This window comes from Mytilus edulis, chromosome 1, assembly GCF_963676685.1.
Source record: "Mytilus edulis chromosome 1, xbMytEdul2.2, whole genome shotgun sequence".
Taxonomy (NCBI): Eukaryota; Metazoa; Mollusca; class Bivalvia; order Mytilida; family Mytilidae; genus Mytilus; species Mytilus edulis.
The window spans coordinates 30,824,370-30,845,419 of record NC_092344.1 but is presented as its reverse complement, the minus strand read 5'-3'; the positions used below and the strand labels follow the sequence as shown (position 1 = coordinate 30,845,419).

At 33.0% G+C, this 21,050-nt stretch overlaps 1 protein-coding gene across 1 annotated transcript; it reads left to right on the top strand.

Moving 5' to 3' along the window:
* Positions 1-14,478: 14,478 nt before the first annotated feature.
* Positions 14,479-20,079, top strand: LOC139510496 (serine-rich adhesin for platelets-like). Its single transcript, XM_071297099.1, has 3 exons — positions 14,479-14,491; positions 15,081-15,150; positions 16,115-20,079. Exons 1-3 carry the CDS (start codon positions 14,479-14,481, stop codon positions 19,728-19,730), a joined length of 3,699 nt encoding a protein of 1,232 aa, XP_071153200.1. The 3' UTR covers positions 19,731-20,079.
* Positions 20,080-21,050: the final 971 nt, after the last annotated feature.

Here is a 21,050-nt window from a genome sequence, read left to right as displayed (position 1 = left end):
TTCGTCCAAATATTTATAAATATCAACAATTAATGAGCTCTAATAATCATATTGTTCTTGAAAAACTTTGTAGATTTATAAAAATGATAAATGTGAGGGTCACTCCTCCTGGTTAGTTTGTAATTTAATGTTTATGTTTGTATTGTTCACATGTGCTTCAATATTTTATGTAATTGTTTATATATTCTCTGTAACTATGTAACTTGTAGTTTATGAGAAATAAAATTCATTCATTCATACCAAGTGTCGTCGACAGGGCCTGGAGCTAAATTTCCCTTTGCTGAGTACTTGACTCCCAAGGGCCAAATTATTTATATGTTTTATTAATAAAAAATAGAAATTAAATAATCTTGTTGTCAGCAGCAAACTCATTGATATAATGTCCGGTTTACTAGATTCTCTGTTTCAATCTTAAAGGGATGTCTATGTCTGTCTGAAGGTCATGTTAAATGTCAGTTTGTCAAAATATTTTGTAACTTTATGACAACTAATGTTAGGGAAAGCAGCAAAACTCAAAATGACCAACTACCTAGCATCCTTGGGAAATTTGAGAATGTAATGTATCACTCCTTGCCTCATAACCAAATAAGGAGTGATCATGTATTCAGAGGATTGTCAGTACCAACCTGTGCTACACCCGTGCAGACTATGATGTGTCATTAAATAAACAGCGCTTATATTTACATAATAAAATCTTCAATTGCACAGTATTGTTCAATAGCAAGAAATGTTCAATTGCACAGTATTGCACAATAGCAAGAAATCTCCGATTGCACAGTATTGTGCAATAGCAAGAAATTTTTAATTGCACAGTATTGCACAATAGCAAGAAATATCTAATTGCACAATATTGTGCAATAGCAAGAAATTTTTAATTGCACAGTATTGCCAATAGCCAGAAATATTCAATTGCACAGGATTGTCCCGTTTTCAAATTGGTCTACATTAAGATCCAAAGGGTCAAAAATTGAACTTTGTTTCATTTCAACAAAAATTGAATTCTTGGGATTCAAACGCATTGATCTCAGCAATTTCTTCACTGTCGTTCCCTTAATAACTGCATTAAACAGTTTCTAATCATTATTAATTCAAAACCATTTTATTATACCAATGTCTCACACACAACATATTATAGTATACTATTGTCTATCAGTCCATCATCCACACTTCAGACAATAACTAGAAAACACTTTCCCCTACTTTCAAGAAACTTTGTTGAAATGTTTATATCTATTGACATTAGCTCCACATCGATTTTTATAAATTTCAGAATTTTCATTTCCATTTTATGAAAAAAGAGAATTTTCCAATTTTGAACAATAACACAAAAATGCATCCATCACCTTTAATTAAACTTTGGTGAATTGTTTACACTATTGACCTAAGGTCCCTTTTGATTGTAATAAATTTCAGATTATACATTTCTGTGTTATGAATTTTTATATATGCTAAAAAAAAGAAGGGATTTTATAGTTTTTGGACACCTATAAGTGCAGGAGTTTCTGGCTACATTGAAAACCCATTGGAGGCCTTCAGCTGTTGTCTACTCTATGGTTGGGTTGTTGTCACTTTGACACTTTCCTCATTTCCCATCTCAATTATTCACATAAACACTTCCACATCATTTTATAAAACTTGGATGAATTGTCTATGTCTGTTGACTTCAGCTACATTTCAAAATTTAAAACAAGATTAACAACTACAGGTCCCCAAATAGCCTTCAACAATGACAAAAGCTCATACAGTACAGTCAGCTACAAAAGACCTTAAAGTCATAAGAAACGAGTGACCGGTGAAAAATAATGTTCTTCAATTCTTAAACCAATGCATACAAACATCATAAACTTAGTCTTCTGTGCTCCAATTTATCATTTTTTTCGTGTAAACTTCGTATAATCGTCAATTTTTTTTTCAATCTGTCAGTGTTGTTGTGAAAATATGGCAGGTAATTAAAGTTCGTGTTCTGAAGCCGAAGTTTAACGATTGTCACCTGTTTGTCAACAATTGACGAAAAATAAACAAAAAAGCATGGAAATTGAGCACGTGTTTAACATGTAAATTCAGATAATAGTTTATTTTATCTGAGACAACGTGGGGCCAAATGACATACAAATATATAAAGTAAGAAATATTTTATTTGGCAAAAGTACAAAATTGTACGGCCACGGCTTGACAAAGAATGGGACTGCCGAGAAACATAATTGGCAAGTCCCTAGTATATATAATTAAACCTTATAGTCCATTCCTTATTCCTTATTTCCACATTATTGTCCATTCCTTATTCCTTATTTCCACATTATTGTCCATTCCTTATTCCTTATTTCCACATTATTCTTATTCCTTATTTCCACATTATTCTTATTCCTTATTTCCACCTTATTGTTATTCCTTATAATGTCATTTCCTTATATATCAATATAATATCCTTATTAACATTATTGCTTCCAAAATATATCGGATGCTGGCCCTGGGAAACAGAAGCTCAGCGGATACATAATTCCATTATAAGAAGCATAATATATTTGTAGATGTTGTGTCGCTATTTTCGCCATTAAATGGTCGGAGTCTTTGTCTGAAGCCGTGACGAAGGATTGGGATTACAATGGTTGGAGTCTTTGTCTGAAGCCGTGACGAAGGATTGGGATTACAATCGGAATAAGCTACCAGTCATGTCAACCTGAAAAATAGAACAAAAACAGCAGAAAAACGAACAACATGATATAACATAATATAACATTTAACACATGTATATTAACTACATTTTAGGAGTATGTCTTTTATCTAAGTGGTGGGTGGGTGGGTAACTTTTGAAACAAACATTAGTTAATTCATACGGAACCCAATTTTTTGCGTCTTCCCTCTGCTGTATCGTACGTGGTAAAGAAAGAATGATGACGTCACAGTTATCAAGGTTAAAATAATTAACGTGACTCATAATACATAACAAGTTCCACCACGTGTTCAAAGCGGGACAACTCCCAAAACGTAAGCCCACTTTCCTCCGATAACCGGATTTATTCTTCATAGGAATAAATCTTATTAAGGACATCCATGCGTATTGTGGTCACCGGATTTTTACGAGATGGGTCACACTGAGGTCACCTTGCATACGGAAAATATATCGGGGGAATTGCTTGCTGGAAGGAAGCAATTCAAATAAAGTAAACTTCTTCTAAATATGAATAAATTAAAGAATTTTCTTCAGAAAAAAGTATATGTACATAAGTTTTACAATGAAAACTATCGATTGAGTTATAAAAAACATATGCATTATTTTTTTTTGATTTGAGGTTTCTTATGACTTTAAAATGACAAATATAAAACAAATGAAATGAGAAAACAAATAGACTAATAATTGTACAAAACAAAATAGTTCAACCTTTAAGCAAGCTTAAAAGGAATCAAGACATATCATGCGCTTAATGTGCAGCTATTTATTAACAAACTCCATATTCAAACACTCAAACAACTAATTCATAGAGAGGGGTGGAAGTTGAAGCCCCCTTTTCTATCAGTCAATGCATTTGAATGAAGACATGTACACATCAACTCAATTTGTTAATACACATTTCCAGTCTAGCTTTCAATACATTTGTAACGACCTTTAACCCCACTGACAATTTGCGTCTGTGTCCATACTTGTATTTACATAATATAAGCTTCTATTAATGTCTAAAAATATTAATCTAAGACTATGCAATTAATAACTGCATAGCACACTAAGTCCACTTGCTTGTAAAATAAAGATTAGATTTTTATAAGTAGATATCTTTCATTATTTAGGGGTGACCATACCTCTAAATTCAGTTGCAATCTAGTCTATACTTTTTAAATAAACATTCAAAAATCCCTTTTCTGCACACATTTTGGTTCTTTTTTTTTAGTAACTTTGACTTTGATCTTGGACTTGTGACCTCGAAATCAATTGCGATGCTCCTGCCATTGTATGTGAACAAATATATATCCACGAAATGTTGCAATCGGATATAAAGTTTATGATTTTGATTACAAAACCCAATGTGACAGACGAATGAACTGACTGTAAAAATTATTTTTTCTTTTTTTTTTGTATCTTGTTTTTCAAGTAAAAAGTGTACATCGTCCAGGGTTATACGAAGTATACACGGAAAATAAAATTGAGAATGGAAATGGGGAATGTGTCAAAGAGACAACAACCCGACCAAATAAAAAACAACAGCAGAGGGTCACCAACAGGTCTTCAATGTAGCGAGAAATTCCCGCACCCGGAGGCGTCCTTCAGCTGGCCCCTAAACAAATATATACTAGTCCAGTGATAATGAACGCCATACTAATTTCCAAATTGTACACAAGAAACTAAAATTAAAATAATACAAGACTAACAAAGGCCAGAGGCTCCTGACTTGGGACAGGCGCAAAAATGCGGCGGGGTTAAACATGTTTGTGAGATCTCAACCCTCCCCCTATACCTCTAACCAATGTAGTAAAGTAAACGCATAACAATACGCACATTAAAATTCAGTTCAAGAGAAATCCGAGTCTGATGTCAGAAGATGTAACCAAAGAAAATAAACAAAATGACAATAATACATAAATAACAACAGACTACTAGCAGTTAACTGACATGCCAGCTCCAGACTTCAATTAAACTGACTGAAAGATTATGATTTCATCATATGAACATCAGGCACAATCCTTCCCGTTAGGGGTTTAGTATCATACCATCATAACATATATGAGAAGAACATAACCCGTGTCATGCCAACAACTGTTTTTAGAATAAATGTGTTTAGTTCCGATGCAAAGACCTTATCAGTGACTCAATATTAACGCCAAAATATGCAATCTTTAATGACTTGACAACAGTATCGTAATTATATCCCTTCTTAAGTCAACTTCAATAGCAATTACATTTTTAAACCCCATAGTTTAGGCGGTTTTCGTATCGCTCCTTGGCCATCTCAAGTTTTCTATGTTGTGTCAGTTTTTGTTCAACTTCTGAACGTCCTTTTGGGTTTTTCGTCTCTATCATGCCCATGTTTAACAGTAGTTGTAATCATTAGAAAATATACATCTTATATTACAATAATAAGGCAAAATCATGTATCTTTAGTACAATATTCGTCATATTAGATTTTACCGGAAGTAGGTTTAAAAAAAATACAATCTATATAATTTACTCAATAGTAGCACAGAACAAATGTTTGTGCCGAATATAATGATAGTAACATAATTATAACAACTTTTCGCGTTCCAGCCTTAAATATTGGACTAACTTAAGTATAATGTCCTCCATGTTGGATTTTACCGGAAGTGGTTCATTTTTCAGATTGCCTCCCTAAGAGAAGCTTTGTGTCAAGTTTCATGCTTGTAGCAGGATGTGCACAAATTTTCACAAAGTCACCGTACTACTCAAACACATGCATATAAGTTCACGATTGCATTTTTTATTAGAGACCGCAACTCAAGTGTTTTTGCATTGAACGTTCAAACATTTCGCTTTAAATAATCGCTGTGACGTTACTCACGTTATTGCGTTTATATCGTTTCTCTAATTCTTCGTCAATTTATCCCTTTCTGCACCCATTGTATAAAAAAAATTAATCAACGTGTGGTTCTTCATTGGTTAGAATCCGAATATGACGTCGAATTTTCTTGTTTTCCTCTGAATTTCTGTGTGACGGCATGAAAAAAGGCAACCATGCCTGATGACGTCACATAGAAAGATCACATCTTTGTGCAGATCAGTCGCAAAGAAGGAATACGTTTGCCTGCGTATTGTTTGATTTAATTGTACTCAAACAATTGTAATCGTACCAAATTTAACTTGTGATTATTCTGCCTGTAATGGGCGTCTTTAATTGACAATAAAATATATATTTGATTTGATTTGATTTGTTTGAAAATCATTAGAGAAACAGATTCCACCACCAAATCTCGTGTAATACGATATTTATCCTGTAACGACCAACGCTATTTTTTGGCAAAAATAAAAAGTGTTCATTATAGTCAGATTTAGGAAAATGTTCAGTTATCAAAATTTGTAGGTTTTAAAATATAAGAATATATGAAATTTCGTTTCTGTAAATTAAGATTTTTTGGAGCACTCGCACCACATATAAATATGCAACGGCTTCTGGCAAATGTCTTTCAAGATGTCCAATGTCGGATTTCGCCGCTTTTTACAAATAAACTGTCATTTGCGACGTAATTTATTGAAAATTTAGATTTGTTGCATGCTAAATAGTGCTTTTCCGTAATTGTACTTTTTGATAATTTGTGTAGTCAAAACGACTTCGATTTCAAAGAAATGAAATGTCTTGCAAGTTTGTCCACTAAACGATTTTCAAACGTTTTCAACGTTGTCGATTCGGGACGCTATTTATGGTGGATTATCTGTATCTATTTCCTCAGATAGAATTTTCCTGATAGTCAGATACTATCAACAGGACCACAAAGTATAAAAAAAACGATGACTAGAGTTGTTCGTTTAGATGAGGTTCTTTTAAGTTGTGAAAAAGTTGTGTATTACGCCGGAGAGGATAAACTATCATCTTATTTAAATTTTCCAATTTGGGAAGCGTAAAACTGCGATATTTTTTTTATTTCTCTGCAATCAGATTCATATGTATAGAGCTCGAAAGTGAATATTAAATTGGGCCTGAAGCGTGGCTATATACCTCTCCATTTCATACAAAGCTAGTAAACATATGAGATGAATATAATAAACCTTTTTTTCTGACAATCGTTTCATTTCTTAATCTAATTGTTCCGTTACAGAAAGAAAAGTGAACTTTATAAGCAAGACGCGTTTAACTTTTAATTCCCGACAAACTTTTTTAATTAAAGCATTTAGTCTTGATTGTGTATTGCAAGAATATGACGGAATAAGATTGTATCTAAGGCATGGAAATATAATACAGTTTTGAATGTTAAAAAGACTATTTAATATTCAAATGGCAGCAGAAAATAACAATATTATGCAGTTTAAAAGTATCAGAAACAAATTATACCCATTATGGGAAATAGCATTTTTTGGTCAGGTTCATTTACACTGAGAAAAATTTGCTTTCGTCCATAACAAGGATAGATATATGAGGACCCAAATAACGATTGATAATATAAATAGCCTCATTTGGTGCAAATATATTTTTTTTAAACCTTGATGGTTGTCGTTTGATGAGGGTGCTATCAAAACAAACTAGGGGTTAAAAATAGCCATGGAGGGAAGACCCTTTTTATCAACATAATTGGTGAAAAAAGTATCATGTTTTTTGTATTTGATAGTAAAAATAAGTAAATTGGCTTCAATTAAAACAGGTTGAATTATTAAAAGGATTTAAATAAATTGCTTCGCTCAGCGCAGGTGGATACGAACGCAGAGGTCCAACCGTGAACAGTTGGGGCAAAAATTGACACAATATTCGCGCTTGATACAGGTCTGAATTTAGATTGTAATTAAATATTTGACACATAATATGTTTATGACACAGTATAACTGTAGTCAAAGAACTTAGAATTGGTTATATTATTTGATTGCTTTAACAATCCTTTTTAATCATTCCTTTGTTGTATGGAAACTTGTGGTATAATTTCAGAGAGATCCATACACTTAAACACAAGTTATTGTCTGGAAACTAAAAAAACCGCCTTTTTGGGACTCTTTCTGTTAGGACCATAACCCCCAAAACTAAAACCAACCTTCCTGTTGAGGTTTGAACCTTCTGTTTAAATTTCATAGATATCTATTTACTTTTACTTAAGTTATTAGGGGGTTAAAAAGGCACCAAAAACGGTAAAAGAAGAAAAAAAATCGACTTTTGGCCATTGTTTCTTAAAATTTAATAGCGTGCGCCTACGTGACCTGGAGACAATTATGGCGATTAAGACAACAAAAACAGTTCTCATGACATTGGAATAAAAAAATCCTGGGTCACGTTTGCGCAGGCACTTAAAAACTAAAAAAAAATCGTTGTATGGAACACCTGCAAAGTGAATAATAATTACAATATTTGAATAATAGCAGAAAGTTTACCCCCCTTACCTCACCCAGTTTAGTGGTTTTGAAGTTCATCCAAACAAACTTCAAACCTCAGGGAATATTTTAGCCCACAAAGTAGCTTTCCAAAACAGAATTTGAAAAATGAGAAAAGGGGGTGGGGTGGGGGTGGGGGTGTGGGGGTGTGGGGGGGGGGGGTGGACAGGCCTTATCGTACCTTATACGTAGACCACATACATAACGGATACTGGAATCGAAAACAATAACGTCCTACGGCTTCACGTGCATAAACCTAAATGCGCTTTAAATAATATTATATGCAATATTACATGACAGTCTTTATGATGATTTACTTTTACAAAGTGTGACATGGATGGTGGGTTGTCGCATTACTGAGCACTCTTAACACATCTTCGAGGGCCCTCATGGGGTTTTTGATTATGTGATTACTTGGCCGTTTTTTTAATGATTATTTGATTATTAAGCCAAATATTTCATGATTATTTGATTACCTAGGACTGTATTTTTAGTTTATGATTATTTGATTACTAAAGATAAGCAAATATTTAATGATTATGTGATTATATTGGCAAAAAAATGGTGATTATATGATTACTAGGACCCCCCCATGAGGGGCCTCATCTTCTTAGTAAACAAAAAACGCAATATTGAATATAAGACTGCAAACAGGTTGACTGTCACTGGGCACAACAGTTCAACATAAAATCCTATTGGGGAAAACCAGATAACTCTTTTTTTGTAAGAAAAAACTGTAAAACATCCAAACATACTATCCACACTGATCTGTGTCCACACTTGTATGATATACAATACCATGTTCAGTTTACCTTTTTTTTCTTATATCAACGACTGAAATGATTCAAAAACATCTTTAGATAGCAAATAACAATGGAAAATAACCCGACCTCTTTCCACACGAAATTCAAATAATTCTAGTTACGCAATCGGTGGATTCGGCGTATAATGCAAAATACAAATCTATCAAAAGTTTTTAAAACTAACAAAACACACTGATCGTTTCTTTATTTCCCAATTTATATGAAAAGAAACGAAAAACATCCTATATCACAAAAAGACAAGGAAATAATTCACATTTCCGGATTTTTATTTGGCCTATCGACCCCCTACGTAGACATGTCGGACATCGCGGAAGGAAAGATTAACCAATCAACCAGAAAGGCATTTAAGCACTGCATTTAAAATTGAAAGACAAGAATACAAAATTATCATAGAACAATAACACAATGACGGGATAAATAGGTATAGAGTCACGTATAATGGATATCACCAAAACAGACTAAACAGTAAAAGTAATATTCATAAGGACAAATACTGTGGATTCATCTATTTTCGTGGGTACCGATTTTCGTTGATTGAAGAAAACTTGCATTTTCGTGGATTTTGAATTTCGTTGTTTTGGCAAAGTCTGCAAACATTTCTTTTCAAAATTTGTAATTCGTTGAATATTTAAATTCGTGGTTCCCCTGTTCCGACGAAATCCACGAAATTGGAAAGATTTATGAATACTAGTTAATACACCATTCACAACTTATCACTTTTAACGACAATATATAGAAAAGAAATAATTGTTTGACCATGTAGGTCAAATTTTCGAAATTTTCCGTTTCCTGATGCAGACGATTCGTACACATTATATTACACCCCATCAATTTGAGAATTGACTAATATAAGCTCTCCATCAAGGTACTTTCTTTTAATTCAAAACGTATAAATCAATAGCTTAATATAAGGGATACAAGTTTTAAATCAAATCAAAGCGATGTGGACCTAAAAAAAATCAAATCAAAGCGATGTGGACCTAAAAAAAAATCAAATCAAAGCGATGTTGACCTAAAAAAAATCAAATCAAATCAAAACAATTGTGTGTCTTTGTAAAATTTCGGAATCATTAAAAATAACAGTTATACCATGACATCAATTTGTCTTATCTAGGATTCGGACTGCTCCTTTACCATTTTTTGTAATGTTTGCTAACTTTTGTTTGTCTTTTTAATCGGTGTTCTTTTTGGTTCATGGTATTGTCTGTTATAATAGTCTTATGATATGTGAGTGTCCATTTTCATTGGCGGATGAAATATGGAAAGGGGATGGGGGTCCGGGGAACGAATTTCTCCTTTTCTTAATGTCTGAATCCGCGCCTGATTTGGTATCTTCTGCATACTACTAATTATTGAATTGTCCGCAGATGAAAACTAACAGTACTAACTTGACACACGTAAAACCTAATGCGTGCGTTGTAATATAAACTTGAAAAAATTCATTGCATGTATTGTAAAGGTCGCGGTAGCGGAACGTCATAATAGAAGAAACGTTGTCAAAGTGACGACATCTCCTATTCCTCACTACACAGTTTTATCTGCCGCAGTAAGAAGTGATTTTAAAAGATGCAAGCATAAATTGAATTATTTCAATCCGTGTATACGAAAAATTATGGAAAAAAGAAAGAAGAAGGATCGGTAAGCATATTTAACATTAATTTATGATAATTTATGATAATGTTAATAATTTATATGTATATTACAGAAATATAGAACTATACTGAATGTTAGAAATTTTTCATTTAAATTACTTTGCTACCATAATTAATAGTATATCATCGTGTAATGTGTTTTCGTACTAATAACAATTTTCACTGCTTACGGTTTTTACTGTTGAGTTTTTATTTAGGTGTTTACTCAGATTTAAAAAGCATGTCCTGTAGATTGATTTTAGGTATCTAGTTTTTTTGTCAATGATTTCTACGATTTTTTACTGTTTCCGATTACTTTGCGATTTTTGTATGTCAAAAAAACGGCGTCATATGGGTCGTTTTCAAAAAATGTCGAATTTTCAGTACACCCATGCTAACTTTTTTATTTCTAATGGAAATTTCAGTTGTAATGGTTTAAATGAAAGCTTGTCGGATTTGTGATTCAGAACATTAATAATAAACACACGTTACATCTATTTTGAGAAGATTAAACTGCATTTAAGACCCATTTTGGGGGTATTTGTCTGCGTACAGTGTCAGAAAAACACATTTCAAATGATTTTTTTGCGATTTTCTGATCGCCTTGATATCTGCAAAAGGGACTTTTTAAGAACGTTTAATATTACTCTAACGAAAAATCGTAGCTTCTATATCATTGTATGTAACATATTATCTACAAACTAAATTGAATCTGCGTACAGGAGGTTCATGTCTTTCCTGTTACCGCTACTTAAATCAGCCGTGAAATTATTCTCCCTATGAATATTGAATCAGTCAGTGTTGATCTCAAAAGTGCAAAGTAATCTTTACATTTAAAACGCCTCGTTTCTTGAAGGACAGTGTAGAGAAAAGAAATTTCAAGAAATTTAGTGAAAAAAATATAGCGTACTTTTTTTCATGTCTATGCTGTTACCACCAATTTTGATTAAATACACCAACAGTATACTTGTAAAAAGTGCAATAACGTGTTGGAAACCAAATTCACAATAGAAAAACGTAATCACTTCACCAAAGGGAGTAGTTATTTCACAACAGGAATCAAAAACGAAGAAATTTGTCTATCCTGTTATGTCTATCCTGTTACTATGGTTGCTATGGTTACAGTAACAGGATAGACAATTGTAGACAAAAACGTCGTTAATTTTTTTATCTTAACATATAGGTGCAAAACGAATGAAATATTTCGTTGTTTGAAGTCATCTTAAGGTAATAACGTATTAATCTTCCCAATTAAGCATTCGCAGGTGCAATACTGATATCGGTAACAGGATAGACAAAAAGGTAACAGGATAGACTTTTATATAGTAATATATCAGAAACGTACGTTCCTGTTACCAATGAAATATAGAGAAAAGTAAACTAACTTATGAGGGATTTACTTGATGTTGGGTTCATTTGAAAGGGTGAAAAAATGCCGAACAATATATATTGCTATCTCAGACTTGCATTACTGGTGGTAATTTTTACAACCTTTGAAAACCAATTTTTAGAGGTATTTTTCAGTACAACTTTTAAATTGGCAAATAATCTATTATATTACAGAATGAATATATATAGAAGTTTATTCTCTTGAAAACCATCTAATTGTCTACGTAAAACAAGCTTAACATTTTATCTAAACCTTTTCTTAATAACCCAAAATTTCTTTTGAAAATGGTAACAGGATAGACAAAATAATGTACCACCGATCAAAAAATGTTTCAACATATTTTTGTATGACATCATTAAGATTGCATCTTTTAATATGTTGTTCTTAAAGTACTGTTTGTTTTGATTTGCTTATGTAGAGGGTTGTTTGAACAAGTAACTTTTAATAATTTTTTCAATTTCAAAATTCGACATTTTTTGAAAATGACCCATATGTTTTCGTATGAAATAAAAATTGGATCAGTACACGGACAGGAAATGACTACAAAATCCGGAAATAAATTTTTTCTAAAGTCGTGGTTCTGGTGATCGCTTGAATCATAAAAAAAGTTATTAAATACTTTTCAGTATTAAAAATTTCTAGTAAATAGTGTAAGGTTGGTGTTTCGTGTGATGAAATTTTTAGATTTTGATTAATTTTCAGATTGGCACCTGGTTTGTACAAAATACATTATTTTTTCTAAAATAAAATGCAGTTTTCAAAATTTATGATTAAATATAAAAAGTTAAGACTGTTTTCATCTTCATGTATCAAGGATGTATAAAAAAAATTGTCAATGAAATATTGAATAGTTAGATTTTGAACAACCATTTTATATAAGAACCCTGCTAATTATAACTCGATGGTTTGTAATTAAAACGGCCAAAAAAACACATGACAGTCATATGTCTTGAAGATCCGGTGTCTGACTTGCAAAAAACATATCTGGACTTTATTTTAACCCTTCAGAATTTTTTTCCACAACTATTCTAGTGATGCGTATTTTTGACATTAAATAAAAATGGCTAAATAGGTCAGTTTTATTTAATTTGTTCTAACGTCTTTAAAAAGCGACGTTGAATATGTTTTAAATATATCAAGTTGTAGTGGTGGTGTTGTTCTAAATATAGAAACAGAAAAACATGCCACAATGTACGCGTATGCAGTCGAAACCGACGAAATGTGGTTGATACGAAAACATATGACATACGAAAACATATGACACGACGATACGTAGAACCACATGCTGCCTAGCAAGGGTAGCTACATTAAAAATACCTCTGATTTGCAAAAACACGAATTAAATTACGGCAACCGTGATAAGGACGCCCCTTCAGTAAAAAATAAATAACTGAAAAAACAGCGCTTTTAACTTTGACCACAACTAAATCAAAGTGACAAATTCAGATAGCAAGATAATATAATGAGAAAAGTATAAAAAATGCCACTATTTCTGGGTCTACATCTAATGATGAGAAAAGTTTTTTTTAGGATTTGACCGGGAAAAAGTAAAATAAGTTATCGCTTATTTAAAACTGGTTAAACGTAAACACTGTATTGGCTTCATTATGAAACGGTAGTTTTATGAACACATATATAATGATAAAAATAAATTATAAATGGCTGATTAGCAAAATCGTCTTGTAGAGAAATCTTGAGGTAGTAAGTCTCCATAGTTGTCTAGTAAACAGTCTCTTTTGATCCTAAATTAAAACATGCTATCGAGATGTACCTCCGTCGTACAATACATCATTGTTTTATACGTTCTTATTCCAATTGTAAAGCCTTAATTTTTTTTAACTCAGCAAATATGAAAACAAACACTTATTTTTGTTCTCTTTTGTAGTGATAAAGTCGAGAATATGGCACCTACAAAGCAGGCTGTGCACAAGATGACGACAAAAAGAAGTAAGTTTTAGGAGCCACTTCATCGCGCGTTATTCCTTCTTCGATTTGTTTGATCACCCAGGGGACTATTTGTTTTACAGACGATTGCATTGAGTGCTTGAATAGAGGTAATATGTTTGGTTAGCTTGCTTGTTAGCTACACCGTGAAGTCATTATAAGTTAAGGTATATTAACTGTCGGACTAGTATACTCTTCAAAGAGGATAGTTTACCTAACCTAATAATGACTTCACGGTTCAGCTAACAAGCAAGATAACCAAAGATATTGCCCGTACCTACACACTCAGTGCAATCGGCTGTAATTGAAAACGGTCTTCTTTTTTTTATTCGTTTAGAAAAACAATAAGGTGGAGCTTGATTAGAACGTAATTCCGATGCTTTTATGTATTTTGATTTCGGTGTAGTAGTTTAAATCTGACTTTCCCAAAAACGGTAACAAATTTTACATTTCGTCACAATTGTTTACCTGTGCAATGGTGCATAATTTCTCGAGACTTTAATAAATAGACTTAGAAATCAAGTAATTAATGATCGACGGAGCGGCTTTACAAGACCTGCTTGCCTTTAGTAACATTAAGCGCTTTTGGAAATGGTGTTGTGTGGCATTGTGTTTACTACATGGAACCGCTGTTTTCAACTAAATACCCCAATATAATGTCGATACTCAACAAATATGTATGTGCTTAGTTAGTACCAAGCTTTATGTAATGCTCAGTTATACTTCATGTTGTGTCCTTTAGGTAAAGTGTTTATGACAGTTCTAATATAGTGTATGTTTTTTGTGAACAACCTTTTTCTTTTACTTGGAGCTTGACATTGTACAGATATATTTAAGTTAAAACACATCTGTACAATGTCAAGCTCCGAGGTAAAAAAAATGGTTATTTAATGATTTCAATACTCATTTATATCAAATCTATTAAAATTGGTAAAAGCCCGGTTAACTGGTTAGCGTTTTTGATATTCGGTATTCGGTCCTTCCGACGATAAATAAGCGTGTTGTTTTCAATTTTTTTTAACCGGTTAACCGTTGACAACACTAATTTTAACCTGTATATTGACTTCCATGTCTTTTCTTTCTTCTTTTTACTAGTATTCGTTTTGGTGCAATTTCATCATCTCATTAACATATATTCAAAACTCATTTATTCAAATTGCAAAATTAGACAGAAATAAACGATGACAATGGATCAGACTGATTGTAATAGGTGGATTGTCTAATGTGAATTAACATGCCACATCAATAACTAATACAAAGCTTTGTGTATTTTGTAGTCGGATCAAGAAGCCAGAAATTCAAGATAGATTATGATACAGTGGATAATGTAGACAGGACAGGAAATGAGTAAGTTTTGTCTAGTTTTTACTATATAGAACTATCAAAATTTCACGGAGCTGAATTTCCGGATTATATAAATCGAACGTTTTGAAAAATCTCTCAGGTTTCCAACACAAAACGAAGGTGTCAAGTTAAGAATTTTAAAACAAAAAGATCATTTCAGCGATACAGGCCTAATTTATATGTATGTTTATGTGCTTCGTGTCAACCTCATTTAAAAGTTTTCAAATAATACACTTCCGCCCGCCATGATACAGTAAATATATATTTTGTTATAACTGTAGTTAATAATATAAGACAATATCGAATTCAATTCTCTGTAATAAAATATATGAGACAATATCAAATTCAAATCTCTGTAAAAAAAGGAAAAAAAAAGAAGTCCCAAAACCATGAGGTACAGCAAAATATTACGTATTACCACATCCTTACGACAATGGTATATATCTTCGACAAAAAATCCCTTCCTAAACCGGATATGAAATTTCAAAATAAATGAAATTTACAAAAATTAAAAACATATCTCCAGCACACAACAGACGAAAATGAATCAGGCTAACGAACACAAAGCCATCGAGTACATATAGAAAAATGTCTAATAACTTAATAGAAATATAAGAAAATAAGAAATGCATGATGATAAAGGTATACTACATTGTAATTCGGCTGGAATTCATTGGATTGGTTTACAATGCAACATATTAGATTATCCTTTAAAAACACTATTATCTCGAATTCTAATTCGTATTGTCACCACTTCAGAATCATAAATTATATGCATGGACATTTATATTCATGTTTAATAGGTTGTTAATGTAGTCATTAAAATGTGACTTTGTGATGAGAGTCAAGTTCTATACAACTGATTTGTGATGAAAATGACGTAATGTATAATATTAAAAAAAAAAAAAAAAAATATGTAACGAATTGCTATGAATTACATTAAGACTAAAATAAAACATTGTTTCAGATTGCTTGCCAACTGGAAGTGCTTAGTTCAAGAAAAAGAGGAAGCAATCCAAACGACCGCCAACAAACTACAAAACATGCAACCAAGCAAACTTTCTGAGAATAGGCACAATCTACAAATTTCCATAAAAGATAGGCTTCATTACTTAAGGAAACAGAAACTGTTTCTCCTTGATAAACAGAAAACCCTGAACAATATTTACAAAACAATTGAAAAGAGCTACCTCTCAAGAATTCCAAATCCTTTTCCACAATTCATTCTTGACGTCAAACGCGATCATTACCAACTGTTCAACGAGGAACTTCTGATTTCATCAAATAGTAGCATAAACAAGTATAAAAGACAAATATACGCAAAAGAACACTCTGAAACTATTCTTAAACTACCACAATTATTATCTGACAAAGAGCAAACATGCATGCAAGAACACCCCTTCACTAATCGCCTCGGTACTTCAAAACTGCTTCCGCCATTACAGAACTTGCCACAAAACAAAAAAAAGACATTAATTGTACACAAGATAAAGGATGAAAAGAAAGAAAAAAGTAAAGATATGTCAACAGAAGCAATGTCTAAACCAGCACCACAGCAACCAGCTGAGACAACAGCTTCTAATGAAGTTTTAGATATGAACGCAGAATTAGGTTCTAAAAGGGTAAGTTGGAAAAGTAAGTGCCAAACTGTAATGTTGCAAAATGCATCTCGTAAAAATAACTACGCCAGTGAAAGAACGAACCGATTTTCCATGCTGCATCTTTTATCTGGTAAAAAATGCGATATTCCTAAAAGCAAAAGTGATAAAGTAGGCCAAATGGTTAATGAAATATACTACACCACAAGAAAACAAAACAGGAATGTAGGAAAGCAAACAGACAGAGAAAAAACAGACAGATACCCAGAACCAGATCATATTCATACATTGCCACGAAATATTAAAGAGACATATATTGTAAATAAGATCAGGAAGGAAAAGAAAGAGAAAAGTAAAGTTATTCCAACGCAATCAACGTCTATATCAGCTCCACAGAAGACAACAGCAAATGGTGGAACTTTAGATATGAACTCAGAATTAGCTTTGAAAAGGATAGAATGGGAAAATAAGCTTCCAACTTTAAGAGTGCAGAAGGCATCTGGTAAAGAATGTGACATCTCTGAGAGAAAGTACCGATTTTCCAAGCTGCATAAGTCATCTGGTAAAAAGTGTTACATACCAAAAAGCAAAAGTAACAAAGTAAGCAATATCGTTACTGAAAAATATTGTACCACAAGAACACAAAAAAGAACTGTCAAAAACCAAACAGAAATAGAAAAACCGGACAGCTACCCAGCACAAGATCAAATTCATACTTGGTCAACACAACAGCAGGCCGATGAAACAACAGCATTCAATAAAATGTCTACACCAACACAACAGCAAGCAGATGAAACAACAACATTCAATAAAATGTCTGTGTCAACACAACAGCAGAACGATAAGACAACAGCATTCAATAAAATGTCTGTGTCAACACAACAGCAGAACGATAAGACAACAACATTCAATAAAACGTTTCTGTCAACACAACAGCAGAACGATAAGACAACAGCATTCAATAAAATGTCTAAGTCAACACAACAGCAGGCAGATGAGACAACAGCATTCAATAAAATGTCTATGTCAACACAACAGCAGACAGATGAAACAACAACATTCAATAAAATGTCTGTGTCAACACAACAGCAGAAAGATAAGACAACAGCATTCAATAAAATGTCTATGTCAACACAACAGCAGGCAGATGAAACAACAACATTCAATAAAATGTCTATGTCAACACAACAGCAGGCAGATGAGACAACAACATCCAATAAAATGTCTGTGTCAACACAACAGCAGAACGATAAGACAACAGCATTCAATAAAATGTCTAAGTCAACACAACAGCAGGCAGATGAGACAATAGCATTCAATAAAATGTCTACATCAACACAACAGCAGGCAGATGAAACAACAACACTCAATAAAATGTCTATGTCAACACAACAGCAGGTCGATGAAACAACAACATTCTATAAAATGTCTAAGTCAACACAACAGCAGGCTGATGAGACAACAGCATTCAATAAAATGTCCAAATCAACCGAACAGCAGGCCAATGAGACAAAAGCATTCAATAAAATGTCTACATCAACACAACAGCAGGTCGATGAAACAAAAACATTCAATAAAATGTCTAAGTCTATAAAACAGCAGGTTGATGAGACAACAGCTTTTAATAAATTGTCTAAATCAACACAACAGACTGATGAGACAACAACATTCATCAAAATGTCTAAATCGACACAACAGCAGGCTGATGAGACAACAGAATTCAATAAAATATATAAGTCAGCCCAACAGCAGGCTATTGAGACAAAATCTTCAAATAAAATGTCCAAGTCAACACAACAGCAGGCCGATGAGACAACAGCTTCCAATAAAATGTCTACATCAACACAACAGCAGGCCGATGAGACAACAGCTTTAAATAAAATGTCCAAGTCAACACAACAGCAGGCCGATGAGACAACAGCATTCAATAAAATGTCTAAGTCAACACAACAGCAGGTAGATGAGACAACAGCATTCAATAAAATGTCTGAATCAACACAACAGCAGGCTTATGAGACAACAACATTCAATAAAATGTCTAAGTCAACACAACAGCAGGCAGATGAGACAACAGCATTCAATAAAATGTCTGAATCAACACAACAGCAGGCTGATGAGACAACAGCTTTCAATAAAATGTCTCAATCAGCACAACAGCAGGCCGATGAAACAACAGCTTCCAATAAAATGTCTACATCAACACAACAGCAGACCGATGAGACCACAGCTTTAAATAAAATGTCTGAATCAGCACAACAGCAGGTTGATGAGACAAAACCTTTAAATAAAATGTCCAAATCAACAGAAAAGCAAGCTGATGAAACAAAAGCTTCCAATAAAATGTCTAAATCAACTTCCAATAAAATTCTAAGTTCCACAAGAAAACAAAATAGGAGTGTCAGAAAGCAAACAGTAAGAGAAAAATCGAACAGCTACTTAGAACCAGACCAAACTCATTCTATGCTTGGTATTGCAGTGGATGATAAATATCCAACTGAAGACATCTTTCACAAGCTGGATGATAACGAACTGATAGGATTTTATCAGGTGCAAGAAAAAGATCTGCTTGCTGTCATCGAAAATATGAGTGACATCAAAGTGATAGAACTGTTCAAGAAACTGCACGACCAGCATATTGCAGTCATTCAAAGTAGAAGTAATACCGTAGATGACACTCCGAGCTCGAGCTCTTGTAGTACAATAGATGATATTCAAGATGCAGGAGAAAATGGTGGTACATTGCAAACAACAATGAAAATATTTGTTAAAAAACTTATTCCAGATTGCATAACGAACGGTAACCAATGTCAACCAACAGAAACTCTTTCTTCAAATTGGCAAATTATTAAAATCCGCTCTGGAACAAATACTAAGACACGATATATTCATATGCCACCCAATACACTAAAACCAAAAACATCAAACGCCAGACTTAAACGATATCGAGGAAAAATAGATGAAAATAACAATCCACCAGAATCTTAAAAAGCAATAAGATTCTGAATGTTTGATTTAACGCTTCATATTTTCAAAAGAAGATCTATGGTGCATACCTCCAGATATAATAGATGTAGCAGGTAAAATGTTGAAAATAATAAAATAAAGTCGGAGTGTGTCACATTCACGCTTCATATGTTCAAAAGAGGATGCTTGGTGCATACATGTTAACACAGTAACATATTTCAAGGACCAATTTGTAGAGCAGTGAGAATATATATCATTGGAAATCCAAGATAAAACAGTTATTTATATATAAAATATCAATAGCAGTAACAGAAAAACAATCATATTGCATATATGTACATACTTTTTTGTAAATAAAAAAAATAAAAAAAACTATTTTATTTTGTCAATATGTCCGTTCCATTGCACAACCTAAATATCTAATACTTCATTGGAAATCTAACATTATAAAAAATAATGAAAGCATGAAGCTGTTTACGCGCCACTAAAATTACATCTTACATTGTATGAGGTCTAGATTGATTGACTGATGCGCAACGCTCCTATCAACAGTTTTGTGCTATTTCATGGCTGTCAGTTTTTATTGGTGTAGGAAGTCAGAGAGCCCAGAGAGAAATACATATAATTCCTACATACATGTACTAATCCTGGTCAATTAAGATTGGAGTCAAGCTCATCTGCCACATGCAGATTTCTACCCACAACCTCAGTGTGGACAGGCTAGTGATAACAGTAATATGACTACTTGAAGGAATTGGCCATCAAGGTCCATCTTTATGTATGAAAAAAAATCAATACTTTTTAAGTACAGGTAAAAGGAGTAAATATATTAAAGGATGTTTTTAGATTAAAGCATGTCTTTTTCTTTAAAAAAAATAACAATTACATAGTATCATAGACATATAATACATTGTATAAAGTGAACTAGCTAAAGCTGGACCCATATTCTCACAACCGAGTTTATCAATACACTGTATCCTAATGATAACTGTTACAGCAAAATGCATTGAGTGTGTAGGTAAATGTAATATATTTGGCTAGCTTGCTTGTTGAACAAAGAAAAGTATGGTAATACATAATCAGCTTGAAAATCTGAGAATCCATGAATAACATGACATGGGCTGAGTAGTCATTGCAATGTGTTGTTTGAAGATAAAGTTGAGACTTGGAAAATAAAGCTATCAAACAAATGATATACGAGCGAGTTTTTATACAATCTAAGCCCCCCCCCCCCCCCCCCCCCCCCAAAAAAAAAAAAAGAAACCAAAAAAGAAACCATAAACAACCCAGATAACCATTCTTGACTTTTTTCAAGTAAGTTCTCCAATTGGATTATCTGTG